At 40.0% G+C, this 22,689-nt stretch overlaps 1 protein-coding gene across 2 annotated transcripts in view; it reads left to right on the forward strand.

Annotated features, from left to right (window-relative positions):
* RECQL (RecQ like helicase) overlaps positions 1-20,571 on the forward strand; it is a 30,674-nt gene extending 10,103 nt beyond the window's left edge. For both annotated transcript variants that reach the window (XM_030541571.1, XM_030541581.1), the window contains 8 exons: positions 716-797; positions 3,752-3,900; positions 3,993-4,110; positions 9,238-9,376; positions 10,177-10,271; positions 13,848-14,067; positions 15,513-15,642; positions 17,027-20,571. In XM_030541571.1, coding sequence (XP_030397431.1) covers positions 716-797; positions 3,752-3,900; positions 3,993-4,110; positions 9,238-9,376; positions 10,177-10,271; positions 13,848-14,067; positions 15,513-15,642; positions 17,027-17,197 — 1,104 coding nt within the window. In that variant the 3' untranslated portion in view covers positions 17,198-20,571. The remainder of the gene's footprint in view (positions 1-715; positions 798-3,751; positions 3,901-3,992; positions 4,111-9,237; positions 9,377-10,176; positions 10,272-13,847; positions 14,068-15,512; positions 15,643-17,026) is intronic.
* The last annotated feature ends 2,118 nt before the right edge of the window (positions 20,572-22,689 follow it).

The following is a 22,689-nucleotide window of genomic DNA, read 5'->3' on the forward strand; positions in this document are numbered from 1 at the left end:
TCTTAAACAATTAGATTGTCATCTCCTCCTCCCCCATCCCACTCCCTGTTATCTAAGTATTTGTGTTCTTAGTCTGTTTTGCTTATGTCTTAGATGGTCTCTTTTTTTCGTTTTTTTTTTTTTTTTTTAAGTTTACTTCAAACTAATTTTTGCCAGCTTGGTTCTAAACAGTAGCTGGGAACTGGGAGTTGTGTACTGGTACTGAACTCAAGGCTTTTGTGATTAGTAATATTGGAAGCTATCCTTTCCTATTTTAATGAGCTAGCTTCTGAGCTGGGCCCTGGTGCTTCACCATAACATCTTGTTAAAATTTTGTATCTTCTCGCCTTTAGTAGAATTTGAGATGCTCCATACATTGTGAGAATGGGGTTTGGCGGACTAGGATGTTCTTAATTGAATGGCAGGTGGCAAGCACTGGCTGCTACAGCCAGTATTTTAGCTTAGAAAACTGATGTAATTGTCTGGAAAAGTTGGGAACTTCTGTGTTTCCTTTCACATTCTTTATTGGACATCTTCTGAATGAGTTGTTAGTTGTGATTGATCTTTACACTCTAGAATAAGTGTAAATTAGTCAAAGGGAAGAATAGATGAGTTTACTGTATTAGGAAGAGTATAGTAATAGGAACATAACAAATTGGCTGAATGGGCATTTAAGAGTTCTTTGCTAATATACACAATGTGGGGGGGGGGTGGTGTACGTGTGTGTTTTTTTCAGGTTCGTCAAAAACCTTCCAGCAGTGAGGACTTCATTGAGGACATTGTTAAGATCATCAATGGAAGATACAAAGGGCTCTCAGGTAGGCAATATAAAAACTAATGCTTTTTAACTTTTTATTTAAGGCAAAGTTACAATAAAACAGTAACATAATAGATGGTATATCACTTGTTTAGGATCAGGTTAATATTCAAAGAACCTGTCTAAAGGTTGCTGGCTGGGGAGCCCTCCTCCTCTGAATATTCTATAAACTATGACCAAAAATTCTAAATAGCTATCCTCCTCTTGGTGCATCTCTTGTGTACGTATTTGGTGAGGAAAGCTTTCCTTGTACAAAGCCACAATTCTAGGGAGGGTGGGGAATCCACACATTTTCAATAATGTGCAATACACAGTTCAGCTGCTAACAGTCAAAAATGAATTAATTCTGTGTCAAACATAGATCCTTTACTGGAGCATTAAATAAGACAGGTTGGGATCTCTTGGAAGCTGGCATTTTGTCCTAAGACGATTCTCTTTAATAATTTCCTGTGAAAAAATAATTCCTGAACACAACCACCATGTGTGCAAGTATGTTCTAATTTTCCCTTCAATCTCTCAACAGAGCACCTACCTAATAACAAAAATATGATGGATGTTAACTGGAGTGAAATGCCATCTATACAGTAATTTTTATAAATTGGAGATTTATATCCCCTTCCCCATACAGAGACCCACCTCTCCAGATCAATTTATTTGTCCAAATCCCTCTCCCATCTTTTCATTGGCTGTATTTTTTATCGACATCTTTTTTTAATAAAAAATGTATATATCTTAGAAATTAAACATTTTGTTACCCGATCAACTTCTCTAATTTGGTTAAAGGTCTAGATAGAGCCTCCTTGTATCCAGATTTCACAATTAAATGTTTGACTTGTAAATATTGAAAATATGGGATCTATATATTTAATGTATTACATACCTCTATCGGTATAATTTCAGACCAGGCCCCAGGAACAGCTGTCTGAATTGAGTAATTTTAGCTCTTATCCATAACTAATAATCACTTTGATATTTCCTAGGGATAAATTCCTGATTATTATTAAAAAAAAAATAAAAAATAGCTAGGAGAGAGGGGCTCGGCAACAGGAATTTAGAAAAGTTGTCCAAAGCTGCTAAGATGATCTGAAAGAATGGATCACGTTCCATTTATGGTGATCTGAATTTCTCTTGTCAACCAACCATTAGCATACAGTCCAGTGAAACCTATACAAGAGACCTTCTTTTTAGGCAACCTCCTATGTTATGGAACTGCTCCAAAGTATCCCCAAAATGAGAACTCATCACTATCAGAAGACCCCTTTCATTAAGCATCCCAATTTAAAAGCAAAACAAAAGTAACAAGATATGTAGTTCCAACATTGTATTGTCCCTTACTGTTTGTCTATTTAGATTGTAATCTCTTTGGAATAGGGCCTGTGCCTTCCTGTGTGTATTCATTGCCTAATCCTTGATCTTGATTACGTCTTTGGACATTACTCCAATATATATAATAATAAAATTTTGAAGTTCCTTTCAGTAGTAGCTTAAAATAGGTTGAGCTGTATTATGAAAGCAATTTAAAGGTGCTGCGAAATACCCTGTTAGAATGAAAACGCTTTGGAAAATGGAGAGACAAGGTGAGTGCAGTAATATTTCTTATTGCATCAATGTCTGTTGGTGAGAGAGACAAGCTTTTGAGTTTACATAGAGCACCTCTTCAGGTCTGGGAAAGGTACTAAGAATGTCACAGCTAAATACAAGATTGAATAGTTAGAGAGTTTAGCGTAAGCGCACAAGGAGACCATTCAAGGTCTCTTAGACCTCCTGTAGTCATAGGACAAAAAAAGAAGGTTGGAGGTTACAGATTATTGTAATAAATCCAATGTCTTTAGTAAGAGCATGACGGCCAGAGGAGGGGCTTCAGGAAAGATTTATTTCAGTATGGAGAACCCCTTCTTTGCCTTCATATTACCCACCAACCTCTCCAAGCTCCTCAGCAGAGGCAAGTTCCCCGCAGACCAGGACACACAGTCTCAAAGCGGCACCAGACTCTGCCAGAACAAGAGATGCAAAGCTGCAGACCTGTCTTCACTGCTACAATGATCAACACACCTTTCAAGAGCCCTGGGTCTTAAAACATGTGATGAAGCTCATCCAGGGCACTAAGTGCCCCAATAAACAACAATGTGGGTGAAACCAGACAACTGCTATGCTCTCAAATGAACTCTTACAGTAAAATGATAAAACACAAGGTGTTTTTATCACCTGTGGATGGATACTTTTCACAAAGTGATCACTCTATATCTGGCCATCAGTCCTCGTCTTCAAAGGAAACCTGCACAATGCTTTCAAAAGATAAGCCAGGGATCTTAAATTCATAACTTCGCTAGCCACTAAAAACCATACAGACAGACACTGGATTTATGGCTTATTACAACAATCTATAACCCACTAGCCCCCCTTTTTTGTCCTATGACTACAGAGGCATTAATGGCCACTTCATCTTGAATGCTAAAATATCTGTTCAGTCTTGTATTTAGCTGTGATACTCTGCCTGCTAAGTGAGATTGGGCAGTTAATTCCCCTCTCTGTGCCTTAGTTTTCTTGTTTATAAAATGAGCTAATGATAGTGTCCTCATTTGTAAAATACCTTGCAGTCTACTGATAAAGTGCTATATAAGACCATGGGGGTAGTGTTACATTGTTTTTATAAATGGTATATAAGGAGATGCCATTGTTATCTAAGCAGAGTGTCCAAAATTGGAATTAATGCGGAGACTGTACTGCTTTTTCTGCTTTTGCATGGCCAAGCATATTATTGAGTCCTCCAGAGTTTGGGAAGTTTTGCACTCTTTCCCCATGTTTTGTCAGTTCCTTTGAACAGACAGGGGATGTTATCTTCAAGCCTGTTAATCTTGCACCTTCCACAAACATGAAGTTCACTTACATTTGTTTAAACACTTCATTGCCATAAAAAAAGTGGGTTTTTTTGTTTTTCTTTTTTCTTTGGTACAGGAATTATCTACTGTTTTTCACAGAAGGACTCAGAGCAAGTTACTATTAGTTTGCGGAAACTGGGAATTAAGGCAGATGCTTACCATGCAAATCTGGAGCCCAAAGATAAGACTAAAGTTCACAAGGGATGGGCAGCCAATGAAATACAGGTTAGGTATACAATTATTTCTATAGAATTATCTGACTTAAATAACTATATAGATCTGTATCCTGATGGTTTAATGGTTGTACTTCTGTTCAGGTCGTAGTGGCAACAGTTGCATTTGGCATGGGAATTGATAAGTCAGATGTGAGGTTTGTAATTCATCATTCAATGAGCAAATCCATGGAGAACTACTATCAAGAGAGTGGACGTGCAGGTATTGTGAACAAGTTGACTTCTACTGATAAAGGGGATAGACTTCAATAAACTAATAATCTCGTGTTTGTTATGATGCCATTGTAATAGAGTTCGCAGAGGGCCAGGCGGCCTAGTGGTTAACACACCCAGTTTCTGGTCTCATGGTTCCCAGTGAGAAAGGCCATTAGTCCAGTTCCTAATTCTTGTATGTAGCTTATCTTCATGGCAGGGTTCTTAATATCCTTACCCTCTCCTTTCTAGAGTGTGTAAGGAATAGACACTCCTTATACACTGAAAGGAGTGGGGTGGAAATGAAGTTTATGCCCCTCCTGCAACAAGGGCAGTTGGTAGGGGAGCCCAGATCCTCCCTCAGATCTCCAAGTCCAATATAAATGAAAGAAAAGACAACTAAACCTTCAGTCCCAACTGGATAGCTAATGTGATGACAATTTTAAAAAAAGGCTCCAGAGGCAGTCCCACCAATTACAGACCAGTAAACCTACTTTCAGTACTAAGTAAATTGGTTGAAATTGTAATGAAGCAGAGAATTATCAGACATATAGATGAAAATAATTATTGGGGATGAGTCAACATGGCTTTTGTAAAAGAAAATCATGCTTCGCCAATCTATTAGAGCTCTTTGAGAAGGGGTCAACAAAAGGGTGATCCAGTGGCTATAGTATACTTGGGCTTTCAGAAAGCCTTTGATATGGTCCCTCACCAAAAGCTATTAAGCAGAGTAAACAATCATGGGACAGAGAGGAAGTCCTCTCATGGATCAGTAACTGATTAAAAGACAGGAAACAAAGGATAGGAATAAATGTTTAGTTTTCAGAATGGAGAGAGCTAAATGTGGGGTCCTACCAGGACCTGTACTGCGACTAGTGGCAAAGTTCGCAGAAGATACAAAATTACTAAAGATAGTTAAGTCCAAAGCTGACTGCAAGCAGTTACAAAGAGATCTCACAAAACTGGGTGAATGGGCAACGAAATGGCAAATAAAATTCATTGTGGATAAATGCAAACTAATGCACATTGGAGAAAACAATCCCAATTAAATGTACAAAATGATGGGATCCAAATTAGGTGTTACCGCTCAAGAAAGAGATCTTGAAGTCATCATGGCTAGTTTTCAAGACATCTAGTCAATGTGCAGCAGCAGTCAAAAAAGGTAACAATGTTAGGAACCATTAGGAAAGTGATAAATAATAAAAGAGAAAATATTCTAATGCTACTATTTAAATCCATGATATGCCCACAGCTCTGGTCGTCCTATCTGAAAAAAAGATATATATTAGAAATGAAAAAGGTACAGAGTAGGGCAACAAAAATGATTCTGGGTATAATAGCTTCCATATGAGGAGAGATTAAAAAGACCGGGACTATTCATCTTGGAAAAGAGGTGACTAAGGACCACCTTAGTCACCTCTTTATAGAGGTCTATAAAATCAGGAATGGTATGGAGAAAGTGAATAGGATAGTGTTATTTACCCCTTCACATAACACGAACCAGGAGTCACCCAATGAAATTAATATGTCGCAGGTTTAAAACAAACGAAAGGAAGTACTTCTTCACACACTGCATTGTCAATGTGTGAAACTCATTTCCAGGGGATGTTGTGAAGACAAAAGCTATAACTGAGTTCAAAAAAGAATGAGATACATTCAAGGAGACTAGATCCATCAGTGGCTATTAGCCAAGCTGGTCAGGCATGCAGTCCCATGCTCTGGGTGTCCCTAAGCTGCTGAGTGCCAGTTCCTGGGACTGGTGGACAGTAGGATTACTTGATTGTCTTGTTCTGTTCATTCCATTTGAAGCACTTGGCATTGGCTGCTGTTAGAAGACAGGATACTGGGCTAGGTGGACCATTGGCCTCACCCAATATGTTGGTTCTTATGCTAATATATGTTGTGCTTTTGGCCTGGTTCTCTTTACACTTAAGGCCCCTTTACGCCATTCTGGCAATTAAAGAGGTCTTAAAGTGGGCATAAACTACATTTACATTCACTTTAAGGGCTTTTTACACTGCCAAGGTGGTGTAAAAGAGCCTTAATGTAAATGGAAATCTATCCCTCTGCCTTGTTTCTAGCAGATTCTTGTTTTGTGACACCCATTGTTACCAAAACTACTTCATAATATGCAGATTTTTAGCTGATCCAGATGTGTGCTATTTGTATAACTTTACTTGGATGTTTGACCCATGTCTTTTATCATGGTTTTCATCCCAAACTCTCTCTTAAGTGATCTATGAGTTGTTTACGAGATTCATTTCTTTCACATGGAACTGCAGCCACCTACTGGGTATAGAGCATCAGCTATTGACCAGTGCACACCAACACTACACATCATCTGAGGACAAAAAGTGAATAATACCATCCTAGCTAATTAAAATTACAGGGAGAATTTTGGTTGGTTAGAATTTGGTCAGTACACTACAGGTAAAAAATGTTTACAGGACCATAAATAGTGAAGACCTCTGTTTTGTTTTATCTGAAAAATGACATCCCACAGAAATACCCCTTAGCACCTGCTGTAGCATTGTTAGATATTGATTCAGAGGGAATAGTGACATAGTAGAAGAGAGAGAATGCAGCAGCATAAGCTGAGGAAAACTCAGTGATACTCAAATCTTGGAAGGCTGGACAGTTGCTGGTTTTCCTTTGGCTCGATAGTAATGCACAAACTCAGGGACAGGATTTGAAGTTACATGGAAGGTTTCTGAAGGCGTCGTGAAGCAATTGACTGAGATTTGAACACTGCCTTTTCTTCATATGTATGTTAGGCATCAGCTTCAGTACTGGCGTAAGAACGGCACAACTTCTACTGAAATCAATGGGATTTTGCATCTGCTTATACTAGTACTGAACTGTTTGCAGGTAGTGTCGGGGATGATGTTGTAGATGAAATAAAGCTGATGAGGTAGGGACCACCAGTTAATGGCTCTAAGTGCTGCTCCTGGATGTTTAATGTAAATTCACATTACACTGGTGCTGTTTACGCCTACTTAAACTTGTTTTATGAAAGTTTATGCCATTGCTCATGTTACTACTGATTTGACTGACTTTTCCATGTGGGGTGCATTTACTCCGGCTGCATAGGCCTTGCCAGCCTTATGGGAATGGGAGACAAGTGCATGAGAACCCCCAACAGTACGTAGTCCTACCAGAAATCAAAAGGAAAAATTGTCACTTATCCTAGTTAGATAAAGCAGAATTGTTGTTCAGTAGAATGCTTTGTTAGAGTATTTCCACAATGTGATAGCAACACTTGAGGATTTGATTCTCTGTAGCTCAGGAGGTGTAGTGGCAGTTAAACAGCTGCCTTTGTACTAAATTCTCTTGGAGGCCTAATAAAATGACTGAAATTACGTAGGTGACAATTTGATATAAAAATGTGTGTGAATTGGATTAATGTCAATGCATGTTTTTAGGGAGGTATTTTTCATAAGCACCAGTGCTTGGCTATCTCTGCTTCCTTTGACTTCCTATGTACACATTAAGACTGTACTTAAGCCATAAAAGGGCCTTAAATTCAAGTTCTGCAGAATACAATAGATTGGTTTTGGCAGTTTTTGATTAAGGAGCAAAATGTTAATCATCTGTATTTTTTATTTATATAAGAATATGGTAAATTCATCTTTCTTTTCCTAAGCTTTCTGTGGTATTAACATCTTAAAGTTCTCTCAGTTGATAGCGTATGCCATATTCTCTGTCATACAGATGTGGAGCCTGTTTGCACACATACAAGTATATAGGGGCAGAATTCGTTTAATTTCATGTGATGTGTGATTGCTTTGATGCTCCCCAGGAGTACCCAGGGTTGTGAGGGCTACCTGCTCTTAGCATAAAGTAGTCTTTCTTTGCCTGCTGTGGATCAGCGCTCTGAAACCAACAGCCTCTGGGAGCACAAACACTGTCTTCCAGGCCTCTGCAGACCTTACTCTCTCTGTACAGGTAGCGATGGGTACACACCAATCCCCAAATGCTCGGAGCATTCCCTGTGGCCTCCAGCCTCTTGTCCCCAAACACTCATAGAATTACTGATCCTGCTAGTCCCAAGGGAACAGTGCACACCAGTTATAAGATTCAGTTTAGGCCCAACACTTGGCTTAATACCATAGCTCTTACATATATTTATAGTGAAAAGAAGAATAAGTTTATCAAACTATGGAGATTCAGGTAATGGTGAGTAAGAATATTGGAAATGATTACATATAAAACATAATTGCAACACCTAGAGCAGTGATTCTGAAACTCTTGTACTCGTGATCCTTTTCACAGAGCAAGCCTTTGAGTGCGACCTCCCCTTATAAGTTAAAAACACTTTTTATATATTTAACACCATTATAAATGCTGGATGCAAAGCGGGGTTTGGATAGAGGCTGACAGCTCGTGACCCCCTCATATAATAACCTCATGACCTCCTGAGGTGTCCCAGCCCCTTGTTTGAGAACCCCTGTTCTAGAGACTAAATGAAGAGATGAATCTGTTTAAAGAAGTTTATTTCACTCAAAGTTCTTGTCAGTATTTTCAACCAAGCCTGTTGAGACACCTTTTTCATGAAGCAAAATGCTGTCTTTTTACTCCCTCAGTGGAGGATGACTGGGCATCCCCTTTGTTTCCCCAGATGTATTCAAGAAAAACTTTGATATGAACCTCAAGATAATGTTTTCTTCCTCTACTTTTTCTCTCTCCTTGTTAGTTCATTTTACAATCCATCATTTTCATTCACTTCAGAGTGGTGAAAGGGGACCTATTGTGAATGGGACGATGCTCAATTTACATGTAAATGGATAGACATCTCCAGTCTGTCAGGCAACCTCCTTGATATAGACTTTGAGAGCATATTTTTCAGGGTGTGTGTATATACATAACTCCTTACATAGTATCTGTGTACATTTCACAGTGATAAGGATGACCAGTGTGACAGTGGCTTTCATTTTGAGATCTCACTGTACATTCTTGGAACCAGAATGTACATACAGAATCCAGAGATTCCTGTAAATCCTCTGCATTCCTTTGTCAGTTGGCATTAATTAGTTCTTGGGTCACAGTTGCATGTTCATAAAACATTTCTTTTTTTGTTCCTAACTTGTGAAAAGTCTAAATGAGAACTCTAAATGGTGGTGTTTCAAATGCATTGTAGGTCGAGATGACCAGAAAGCTGACTGCATTTTATATTATGGTTTTGGAGATATATTCAGAATCAGCAGCATGGTAGTGATGGAGAATGTGGGGCAACAGAAACTATATGATATGGTATCCTACTGCCACAACATGAACAAGTAAGTTATTCTGGCTTTCTGATTGTTTTTGTCTTTTTGCTTAACTTTTCTTCCATGCTTATAAATATTAATAAGGAACAGTCATATATGCTAGGATTTGCATATCTGAAGCTCATCACATTTTATCTAGCATATGAAATAAGAGTGTTAACTTACTCCCCTCTCTCTCTCTCTTTTAAACATGTGCACAGAAGAAGTAAAAGTATTACAGCTGTAATACAAGTCAACCAAAAGCATATAGGTTCAGGCCCCTTTCAGTGTATGTACTGGAACATTCTGCTTTTGAGATATCAATACATAATAGTCATACTGGATCAAAATCCTGTTTAATCTGATGCTCTTCAGAAGAAGGTGGAACTCCTGCCCTTGACAATGTTCTTGGCCAGTTAGTGAATACTGTACAGCAGGGGTAGGGGAAAATCTTCTTGACCTAATCTAACAATCCGATGGATATTCTGGAAGCATTAGGATCCATCAATAGTCCTTGTCATTTTCATCCTACTTACTGGAATTGCAGATGCTGTTCGTTTTCATGTAACTAATCTTTCCTATTTAGATAGGCTGTTCAGTCAGCAATAGTCATAGCAGTGAATGCCATAGATATTGATATGTGTGTAAAACAGTATTTCCTTCATCAGTTATGTACATCATGAGTGACCTCTTTCTTTTTTTGAGACCAGGTAGGATCACTTAAGTCACTTTCTCAGTACCATTCATTTAATGTAATATATATGTGCATCTGCATTTTACAATCTCCTCTTACTCTTGCCTCATCTCTAAAAATATATCTATACTCTCAGGTGTCGCCGTGTATTGATTGCTCAGCATTTTGATGAAGTGTGGGATTCTGCAAACTGCAACAAAATGTGTGATAACTGCTGTAGAGAGAAGCTTTGTAAGTAAACTGATGTTTAATCTGAAAGCAGATAGTAGGGTTACTATATGCTTCAAAGAAATGTCCAGTCTAGACAAGATGTTTAAAGCCTTCTGAAAGGGGAATTTAACTAATAGGTCAATCATATAGGCAGGCTAGTAGCACTGCCTATTTATTAAGGTTGCTCAGCACTTCCCATTGCAAGACCCTGTTTTCATTTGCTTATAAATTTGCCTAACTTTAACCATTTGGGCCAAAATGTTCTGTGCTGCTGGGTGTCTTCCTTAAGCTGAATTTTTAAATTTCAGCCAAAACAGTTCAGCTTTTTTCAAGAACTAGACTAAGAGAGAACATGTTGTTTTGCCCATGTTGAAATATATTCTGATGTCCTTTTTTTTGAGAACCTCTAGTGCCCTAATGCTTTGCAGCTGGCACTTGAAATTTGGCCAGGGGTAGCTTTTGTGTCAGATGTGCCTTTTTGCCATCCGTGTGCAAATCTGCCCAAATTTGTCTTATCTCTTTGAAAAAGTTAAGTCACACATGTAGAGACTATTTAGCATTCAGCAGCTAAAATCTCTGAAGATTCCATTCGCACTGGGTGTTCCAGCCCCCAGGCCTCCTATGTGTGATCAAACTGCACATGTGTCATCCCCACAGAGCAGCTGAGCATGGTCTAGTCCAGGGTTGTGGATGATCAAAAGGACTTTCCCTGTAATTGCTGCTCTGGACTGAGATTGGGCCAGGCTCTGGAACTGAGAGCAGGGAGGATGTCTGGGCTGTGCTCTCAATGGCTCTCTACTGGTGCCCAGGCTGCATAGAGGAGAAAGGTGCCTGATTTAAATTCAGAGGGGACTAGACAGAGATTGGGGGTGAGGGAAAGGAGTTGATTGGGACATGGTGCTTGGTGTGGGTGGGGGAAGAGAGAAACTGGGAATTGAGATGTTTGGTACTGACTGGGAATGGAGACTGAGCATTGGGATGGTGGGGAGGCAGGTCTAAGGAGTGCAGGTTGAGACTGTGGTGGGCAAGGAAAATGGGATTGGGATGAAGAGCCAGGGTTGGGAAAGAGAGAGAACTGGGATAGGGACGGGTTGGAGGGGATGGGACAGAAGGAGGAACAGGCAGAAGGGTCTGTGCCCACTAGAGCATGCTGTTTTTCAGAGCCTGGATTAGAATCAAAGACTCCAGTATCTCACCATTCCTCTGCTATCAACAGTTAAACACACTGGCAAAGTGTGTGTGTCATTCCCCCCTCTAGTGCTGGTCCACATAGAGGATGACAATCTACAATTACTCTGTTACTTTTGCACTGAATGAGGCAGGAGTTTTGTGGGAAAAGTAGTATGTGATCATGTATTGAAAGACTGATCACATTAGGGCTACAGGTTTGTCGTGGTGGAAAAACTCATGGATACTGTGGCTTCTCTGACTACCCTGTGGAAAGGTTCTTGGTGGGTCTAAGGGGGAGGAGAGAGGTTGGAGAGCAAGCCCACCTTGCACTCACCCTGCAGTTGCAGGTCCTATCTTATGGGGCTGGGTGTTGTGGGCTGGCACGTGAGATTGCAGTACCATTCATGTTTTGGCCCTGCCACCTCTCTGTGACAAGTAGGGGGATGGCCAAGCCAAATCTGAGTGAGTGGTATTATGACCAAGTGCACAGGGTTGCAGCACCATTCACTCAAATTTGAACCAGTCACGACAGAGGGCCAGAAGAGCCAAACCTGAGCAGTGCTGTCATCCTGAGTGCCAGGTCACAACACCCAGGGTAGTGAGCCAAACCGAGCCTTGCAAGACACCAAAGCTACTGCCACCTGTGCCTGAGGGGTGTTTGGGGCAGGTTCATGGCCCTCTTCCCAGGATCCCCTCTCACCAGCCCAGGATGATGATTGTAGTGCCACAGTAGAGGTGCTGCTGTGAGCAGTTGGTGCCCCTTTGGTGGGGTAAGGAGGCAGTGGTGGACAAGGGCACTGGGACACTATAATTTTGAAGTGGGATAGTTTCATTTGTCAGGGCATTTTTTAAATCAAAAATCACGGAGCAGTCACTGAACCTGTGACTTTTACTAAATTAACTGTGACAACTCTGATTTGTGATTTTAAAAAAGTGCCATGACAAATCTGCAGCCCTAACAGTCATACATGTACACAAGGGGGCAGAACAAAGGTTACAGACTATCTTAATTCTGGCATTTTGTAACTTTTGAGTGCTTTTCTTTGCAATCTTTTAATAATGTTTTTTTAACGTAATTATATTAAGAATACAAAGAGTACTCAAGAAGGAGTGAGTCCAAACACAGCAGTCCTACCATTTACATAGCACCTGTCATCCAAAGATTTCAGAGCAATCTAAAATATCGCGGTAGCCCTGTGTAGTATCAGCTTGGAGTAAAGCACAGGGGATCCTGATTCTCAAGTCCCCAACTCTGATCACTAGATTACATTCCTTCCCTGTGCACTCTCTATTTTTTTTTTTCTTCATATGATGGGCTGGAAAAGACACGTATGAAGATTTTTGAATTACTTCTTTGGGATACAATGTTTAGAATTTGCTTGTATGCAATACTATTTTTTTGTAAGTATTGAAGTATTAGATAATAATTAGAGATGAGGTTTGAACAGTAAAGTTTAGACTGGAACTGAACGTAAGCCTAGTTTGGATATTCAGATCCTGGGTTTTCATTTGGACCTGTGTCTAATAAGAACTGGTCAGTGAAAAATATTTGAAGGATGACCTGTCGCAACTTGCCGTGAAAAAGACACTCCTTTCAGTGACCCACATTGGATGCTGTTACAGTCTGTCTCATAGCCATTTTTATCCATTTTCCCATTGGAATAAATTTGTTTGAGACTTTTCCATTTAAAAAAAGTGTATTCTGTCTTTAGTCTGTAAACTCATTGAGACAAGAAATGTCTTATACAGAGCTTTACAGCATATAAATAACTTTACTTTGCTCTGTAAATGTTTCAGAATAAATACCACTGTGGAGAGAGAGAACCCAGTTGCAAATAATCTATTACCTAGCTTGTGAGTCGGCAAAATGCGACAAATAACAAAAACACTAAAGTCACGCCACACATTCAAATGAGATTTAAATTGCTTTTTACCCTAAATTAGGAGACTTATTCATGACAAGCTACTATGAAATCCATTTTTAAAAAACTAGCTGCATGTATCAGCTTTATTATTTGAAATGTCAGTGTTGTTCCTATTCCCATTAAAAGGTAGCTGGGAACGGTCTCAAATTCTAGGTAGAATTTTAATCGTAAAAGCTTCAATAGTATATCAGTGTTTCAGATGACTGACAAAATAACCAGCCTGAAGCTGCAAAGACTTGAGCACATGCTTAACTTTATGCTCTGAGTAATGCCACTAAAATTATTGTGTAAAGTTCAGCATATATGAAAGTCTTTTCTGGACTGGAGATTAAATGATTAAGTACAAGCATAAATGTGATTTGTGATTATCATGTGTTATTCAAACATCTGAGTTCGAAGATTACAGCAGTATAGAATTGTTTATTATAGTTTATTGAAAAGTAACACCTCTGGCACAGTGTGCTTTGTTTTGAAGTACTAAGTCCTCTTCTTTTCCTTGTAGTGTTTGAGAGAATGGATGTAACGGGATACTGCAGGGATCTAATCAAAATACTAGAGCAAGCAGATAATATGAGTGAAAAAGTCACTCCACTGAAATTAATCGATGCCTGGCTGGGCAAAGGTGTGTCAAAGTTAAGAGTGGCTGGTGTTGTTTCTCCAACACTCCCTCGTGATGAACTGGAGAGGATTATTGCCCATTTCATTCTGCAGCAGTATCTGAAGTATGTGTGACCATTCATTCTTTCCTTTGAAATCTACTAATTACCCTGTGTTATCCGGCACTTTACCAACCAGAAAGCCCTAGAAACGGACATTTCTGATATCTCCCAATACAAATCTTCAATAGGGTTGCCAGGTGTCCAATTGTCCCTGATGCTCCATGTGTTGCTCCCGCCCCAAGTGCTAGCTCCGCAGCTCCCATTGACTGGGAACCACAGCCAATGGGAGCTGCAGGGGCTGTGCCTGTGGCAGACAGTGTGCAGAGCCGCCTGGCCGCACCTCTGCCTAGGATCTGACGGACATGTCGCTGCTTGCGGGAAGCCACCCAAGGTGAGTGCCTCCCAGATCTGGCACCCTGAACCCCTCCCGTGCCCTAACCCTCTGCCTGAGCCCCCTCCTGCACCCAAACTCTCTCCCTCCGTTGGTAAGTATAACTCTTTAGTTAACTTGAATTTTTGACTAACCAGCACCCCCATTCCCCCAACATGCTCGATAATACTTTTACTGTACTATTATCTCTGCAACAGTGCTGTTTTAGTATATCACCACAGTAGTGGATGTTTTAGCAATTCCTTCATTTCGGAAGCTGCTAACCTGGCTATAAAAAGTTTGCACAGAATATTATTTTTCTGTTTATTCTTGAAAAATAATCTCTCATTTTTAAGACAGAAAAGTTGAAAATAAAAAAAATAGAAATTTGTGGTTTAAAGTAATACTTTTTTGCTTTTGTAGTTTTAAAAAAAAGCAGCTTTTTTATTTTTTGGAGATGGAGTAAATACTAAATTTTTTAATGATAGTCCCCAATCCTGCAACAAGTGCCATGGAGGCAAACTGACTACTGCACTTGTGCAGCACTACATTGACTGCAGTGAAATGAGATGGGCAAAGAAGGTTGCCTGTGCAGAACCTATTGCAGTATTAGGGGTTTAGTGTGGCATGAGAGACTTAAGAAAACACAATAAAAATGACACTGCTATTCCATGTATGTGTGCTGCTTTCTTTTCAAAATAAGGACCTCTGAATATATGGGACTCTGACATCCCATGATCCTAACTTTCTATCATGCACAAAAAATGGAAAAGATTTACACACTTGACCTTTATGAGCCTAAGTGGACAGGAAGGTTGACTGAGTCAAAACATTCCTTTTTTTTCTTGCTTAGTGTCCAGATATCCTATTATTTGATCCACACTAGACCAAAGAGTAGTGCTGAAAAGGTTGGGAAAATGAAATAAGGTATAAAGTGCCCACTGTAAGAGCCAATCTTGCCAACTCCCATTTGAATTTACTGATTATTTGCTTGCATAGGTGCAACAGGATCAAGGAATTAGTGGGGCATCTGTCATAACAGTTCCTAAATGTCTCCACATTTTCCTCCTTTTATCTATTCTGCCCACTCTACTCCTGTTTCCAGTGTTTTCCTCTGACTGTGGCTTAACTTTTGCAGAGAAGACTTCAGTTTCACAGCATTTGCTACAATATCCTACTTGAAAATAGGACCCAAAGCTGCTCTGCTGAAAAATGAGGCACATGTTATCACCATGCAAGGGAGATCAAACAAAAAAAGTGTTGACAAGGTATTTGTATGTGTGTATATATATTGACTACTTATATGATTATTTTCCATTAGTATTTACCACAGCTGGTTAGTGCCTGTTTACTATGTGCAAATTTAAGAATGTTTTCCTCAGTGTATTCCCCCTCTGCCTCATTAAATATGTTTCTTTTGATCCTTTGGCAGTAGTGTCTTTCCAGTTACACATCTTAAGATGCAAAATGTAAGAGGGTGAGGAGGAAGGGGGAAAAGTTCAGTACAGATTTGAAAAAAAAAAAAGTTCAGAAGTGTCGTGTTCTCTTTACCTTCACTTGAGCAGATTTACTCATTCTGCCTGTGTGTAATACAATGGAATTAACATGAGTGATGAATGCATTTAGAATCCTATTTCAGCAAGAATATAATTCTAGGTAATATTAAACCACAAGACTTAACAATTGTCACTGTGAAGTGTCTCTCACAGCTCTCATAAGTTACGGATTCCACGTTAGGCATTATAGTGATGTTGATTTATATTTGAAACCCTTTTTACAATAAAAAGTCAAAAGCTATGTAGCTGTAGCAACATATTCTTTCCAGTTATACCTATGCAAATCCTTAGCAATGCTATCAGTTTTAGTTGAGGTAATAGGAATTAACAACTTGTTATGTAACAAGAACTTGGACCAGTGTTTAGACTTGTTTAAAAGAATTGTTGCTGTAGTCACTATTTAAATATAACTGAAGCAGTCTGTAAATGCTATTTTAACTTGCCTCTCTATTTCCAATTAAAATACAGATTAACAAGAGTGGCACTTCCATAAAATTAGGGACCACTTACATTCTATAGCTATTTGGACATAAAGTTAAAATAGGTACAGATCCTGCCATATTTTGCTCGTGTAAGAACTGTGCCACGTGAGCAAAAGTTTACAGAATCGGAATCTTGATCACCTCTAATGACGCTGCAGTTGATTGCTCAACAGCCATGTTGGCTTTATCGTTAGCAGGAATTGGTCATTTGAATGTGTGAAATAATTACTCTGACTAGTCTGAAAATCTCAAGTATTTACATACAGCAGCTTAATAGAATGTGTCGTTGCTACATCATATGTATTTGTCATAGATGTTACTGCCTTTAAAGGGGTATTTCAGGTTCAGCTGCATCATTCTCCTGAATGTAGCAGGTACTGTGGGGCATAATACACTGTTAATGCTGCCCTGTGTGCATTATCTTTTGAAGAAATTTGGACATGCCACAGGAACATCTCGCAGATGCTGTTGTAAAGGAGCGGAACAATGGCCACAAAAAGAACTCATCTCTGCATCACCCTTAATAAGGCTTGATCATTATAGTATGTTCTCAATATATATTGAGGAAAGAGAAAGAGTTTTAGTCTTAATTGAGCTGTGTTTATGATCCACAGGTCAAATCTCCTCAGTCTTCTAATTCTGGAGGGATTGGTGGAAACGTACGAGAAGACATCTCTGAGACCATCCAAAACTCTGCTGCAAAGAAGACAAAAGCACAGAATCGGCGTCATTGTGAGAACAAACCTAAAGCAAAGAAGCTTAAGCTTGAGGATGACGACGACTAGTTGGTAGTCCTGTACTGAATTTTACAATGAAAAATGTATCCAGGATCCCACCATTTCTGCTTCTTTGAGAACTCAGTGCAGAAGTATAATTTGTATTTTATTAATTGCTTCTTTTAAATGCAAAGGATGTGTGTGTGTATCAGAAAGGTTGGGCAAAAAACAAATAAATGCAATTTCTGAACATACAAGCAGACAAAAATCTGGCATCATGCAGTTCAGTAGACAATGGAGAAACAAAGGGTTATTCTCAAAATAATCAGTACATATCTGATGTCTCCTGCAGATCATTTCCGTATATATTGCTTTTTTTAACCCTCTTTATTTTACAAAGCACACAATGTCTGATAGTAAAATATACTGTAGTAATGCACTTAAAACTCATATAAACGTAAAGCATCCTCATTATACCCTCTTGTTACACTCCTTCTGATGATGGGGAAAAGCAAACTAAACAGTATATATTCACATACACAACAGCAAATTTGGCATAATATCTTCTTAAATTTCTCCTGCTTGTTGTTCAGATGGAAAAATTACCTTTCAAGATCTGTTTAAATGTTGGAAAAGGGTATGTTGGTTTAACAGTTGTATTTTCTAAAGCATATGGAAAAAATTAGGTGCCATACTCCTACTGAAAGTTAATGGGCGTTAGGCACCTAATTCCCTTGTGGGCTTTTCAAAAGCATCTTATTTAAAACAAAAACAAACCAAAAACCCCCCACTTCATTGCCCTTGAGCATGTTTCTTTGGTTTAGTTTGTGTTGTATTATTTGGAGTATGTACAAACAACAATTTCACTAATGATCTGACCAAGGAAATAACAAGTCATTATCTTTAAACATAAACTATAGAACTAGTTCAACATACCTCAGCTTGGACCTTATCCTGCTCCCATTGAAGTCAATGGGAACCTTGTCATTCACTGAGGAATAATTGGGCCTAAAGTCTCTCAGGAACACATACTTCTGCTCCAATCTATGCTATGGTAGGGTGTGGACAGTATTCTCTGATCTGTTGGCGCATCAGTACTTCATGGAGGATATGGAGCAGCTATGGAAATGTGTTTTCCAGTACTCACACTGTTAAGGCTTTTAGTCCTAGAATGTGGCCTACATTAAATTTATCTACTGCAGTATGGCCTCAATCCTGATTTTTTTTTTTTAGCTTAATCACTTTGTCTCTGAGAAACATACATATATATTCATGTATGCACACCTGTTGTTTTTGTAGACAGCAAAGAGAGCACAAGCCACTGAACAATCCCTAATTATTGGCAACAGCTTAGATGGTGTTGATAGCAAACAAGGCAGCTTTTGTTGGCTCATCTGTCAGAAACTAGAAAGTAAATCCCTGTTTCTAGCAGACAAAAAAAAAACAAAATTTACTAACAAAGACCTTGGACAAGATCTTCAGGTGGTGCAAGATGGCATAGCCCCGCATGTCCAGGGAACAATCAATGTGGATTTACACTAGCTGAGGATCTGGTCCCTCGTATTCAGATTTCTACAAGAGAACATAAAAGAACAGTTCCAGTCAAGTTAGAAAAAGATTTTAGGGAAAGTCTGGATGGCACTGTAGCTGAATGTTATCATTTTTGTTTGCAGTGACACCCTGGGAGCTTGAAACTGACATGTTCCTTTGACTAACTTTATCTTAAATATGCATCCAAAGGTTTGATGATGTAAAGTTACCAACAACCCTACAGTAACAATCAGGATGATCAGGAAAGCTGGGTGTATTAGTCAACCTGAGCAAGAATTCTCTTGTGTAACAATCCTGTCTGTCATTCCCAAATCCTGAACATACATGGCCTTGCCTATACTCATTAGAAGTGTGCAAGTAAAAGCATGTTGTCGATGGCAGGATGCCATGTGGCTGCTGCAGGTTTTGTAAAGTGGCTTGTTAGGCTTCATCCTTGCCTGTAACACTGCCTAAGGAAAAATGCACCAAGATTTTGTTTTTCTTTGCATGCATATGCTTTAAAGTGTACGTATATTTTACATATGTATATTAGAGACGGACCCAAGCCCCTAGAACTTTAGTGAAGTTCAGATCTGGATCTGAAATTTGACACACGCCCATGCCTAACATTTTTCTTATCCCATATAAACAGAGATTTTTACATTTTACTACTGAATTTTGTCCTAGTGGGCGATCTGCAGATCAACTACTTAAAATAATACTGGTGACATGAAAAAATGCAGATCACTGAAATTTATTAAACAAAACTTGCACAAATAGATTAAACCCTTTAATGGGATGGCATAAGGAAACTTCAGGGGACTGCACTGTTGTGCTGGCTTATGTTTCTGGGAATGGTTGGCCATAGTAGGTTCATCCTTAACGTGCTAAGTGTTCTTTGTGGCGCTGAACTAGTTAATCAAAGCTGTAATAATTACTGAGACCGAGATGATGCTGAAAAATAATTTGTTAGATCACAGGGAAGGTTGGTGGTAGGACAACAATTGATCTTGATAAATATTCTGAAAATGTGGGGAATTTGTTAATTTCTGACATACAACTAAAGTTTGTAGCTTTGATATTAACTTTTGACTATGATGCCATGTACACTGGCCCTGGAATAGAATTTGGAAAGTGAGTTTAAATATTGTTCCAAACAAAACTAACTTTGAATAATTTTTGGCCTGTTTTGCTGGAAATACATTCAAAAACAGTTTCCAAATTCTGTTCCAAGTTAAGCATTGACAGGACCTAAGGCTGAAGGTGTGGGAGATTTCATTGTAAAAGGGAATGTATGAGTAGAAAATTAAGTGTTTTGAGAGATCCCTGCCAAACCATTACTCTTGCTTTTTGCTATAAATCCATCCTGGTGGTTTTTCCATCTATAAGCTTGCAGACAGTCTAGTGTTTGAATTTTTTTAGTATTGTACATTAACATCACAGTGGATCAGAACTGAAGTGAATGTGGAGTAGATGCCCAATTCTACATAGCATATGGCTTAAGACCTAAAAGCAGTACTGGTCCACCCTACTTTTATTATAACTGCAGGATGATAACTGCCAGGCTTTTATGCTGGCAAGCTCAAATGTCAATCAATTTTTAATTTCAAAGATGAGTACAAATGTTATGTTTTTTATTAAATGTAGACCAATGTATGTAAGTGGCCTATAGGTGCCTGGTTGCACACTGACATTCTACCTGCACATGTGCACGTACTTAAACAGGAAATATTTTCATAGAAGTGATTGTACTGACTTTTTGCACTTTGTTACAGAACTGGGCATTGTATTTCTTTGGAAGCTCACTGTTTTGCTTCAAAATGTATCTTGAAACAATTGCTGTACTTGATTTTATTTTGTGTTTCTGAATAGTGTATTTTAACTATGTGCTTGATATATAAAAACAATAGCAGAAAACAGACTTAAGATGTAGTTGTTTCCCTTCCCCCTCCCCACCATCTGTCTCACTTCTTCTGTGCCATTATCTTTAACTTGCAAATCGTATCTGACTTACTGTTTCTAACATGTAGTAGTCTCAAGAATGCTTTGTTTAAATCAGCTAAGCAGGAAACTACCATTCCCTTCAGTTTCCTTCCCACCGACCATCTATGATGGATGTCATCCCATTCCCCTGATCCATAGTGGGAGGAACCAGCAACTCTATGGAAGAATCTGACCCAGCAAATAATCTTGCTCTGAAGGAGTGGTGGCTGCATAGTAAATTTGGAGTAACAGGGAAGTTGAATGCAGGGGAGTTATGGGTAGAGTTCACTCTGTGCATGAACAGGTTGTGAGTGGTAGATATTGCAACCAGATCTGGTAGTGCAGAACCTGTGGGAAAGCAGCAGAGACTGGGCAGGAAGCAGCTGCAGAGGAGCCTCAGGCTATGTCTACACTACAGGATAATTTTGAATTAACATAAACCGGTTTTATAAAACAGATACTATAAAGGCGATTGCACGCGGCCACACTAGGCACATTAATTGGGCGGTATGCGTCCATGGTCCGAGGCTAGCATTGATTTCCAGAGTGTTGCACTGTGGGTAGCTATTCTGTAGCTATCCCATAGTTCCTGCAGTCTTCCCTGCCCCTGGGAATTCTGGGTTGAGATCCCAGTGCCTCATGGGGCAAAAATCATTGTCGTGGGTGGTTCTGGGTACAGCCTCACCCCTCCTTTCCTGAAAGCAGCAGACAGCCATTTCGCGCCTTTTTTCCTGGGTGAACTGAGCAAACGCCATAGCACAGCAAGCATGGATCCTGCTCAGATCAATAGCGCAATCGTGGACGTTGTAAACACCTCGTGCAGTCTATGGTGAACCATGAACTGCAAAGGCAGGCGAGGAGGAGGCAGCTACAGCAGCACGGCAACGAGAGTGATGAGGACATGGACACTGAATTCTCCCTAATCGTGGGCCCCTGCGCTTTGGAGCTCCTGCTGTTAATGGGGGAGGTTCTACCTATTGAATGCTGATTTTGGGCCTGGGAAACAAGCACAGACTGGTGGGACCGCATAGTTTTGCAGGTGTGGGACGATTCGCAGTGGCTGCAAAACTTTCGCATGCGTAAGCGCACTTTCTTTGAACTTTGTGACTTGCTTTCCCCTGCCCTGAAATGCCATAATACCAAGATGAGAGCAGCCCGCACAGTGGAGAAGCGAGCGGCAATAGCCCTCTGGAAGCTTGCAACGCCAGACAGCTACCGGTCAGTCGGGAATCAATTTGGAGTGGGCAAATTGACGCTGGAGACTGCTGTGATGCAAGTAGCCAAAGCAATCACTAAGCTGCTGCTACGAAAGGTTGTGACTCTGGGAAATGTGCAGGTCATAGTGGATGGCTTTGCTGCAATGGGATTCCCTAACTGTGGGGGGGGCGATAGATGGAACCCATATCCCTATCTTGGCACTGGAGCACCAGGGCACCCAGTACATAAACCGCAAGGGGTACTTTTCAATGGTGCTGCAAGCACTGGTGGATCACAAGGGACGTTTCACCAACATCCATGTGGGATGGCCAGGAAGAGTTCATGACACTCACGTCTTCAGAAGCACTACTCTGTTTAAACGGCTGCAACAAGGGACTTACTTCCCGGACCAGAAAATAACAGTTGGGGATGTTGAAATGCCTGTCGTTATCCTGGGTGACCCAGCCTACCCCTTTATGCCATGGCTCGTGAAGCCATACACAGGCAGCCTGGACAGTGGTCAGGAGGTGTTCAACTACAGGCTGAGCAAGTGCAGGATGGTGGTAGAATGTGCATTTGGCCATTTAAAGGCTCACTGGCACACATTACTCACTCGCTCAGACCTCAGCCAAACCAATGTCCCCTTTGTTATTGCTGCTTGCTGTGTGCTCCACAATCTCTGTGAAAGTAAGGGGGAGACCTTTATGGCGGGGTGGGAGAGTGAGGCAAATCACCTGGCCGCTGATTACGCACAACCAGACATCAGGGCAATTAGAAGAGCTCACCAGGAAGCGGTGCGCATCAGGGCCTTGAAAACGAGTTTCAGCACAGGCCAGGGTACTGTGTGACTG

The sequence above is a fragment of the Gopherus evgoodei genome, chromosome 1 (assembly GCF_007399415.2).
Source record: "Gopherus evgoodei ecotype Sinaloan lineage chromosome 1, rGopEvg1_v1.p, whole genome shotgun sequence".
Classification (NCBI taxonomy): Eukaryota; Metazoa; Chordata; order Testudines; family Testudinidae; genus Gopherus; species Gopherus evgoodei.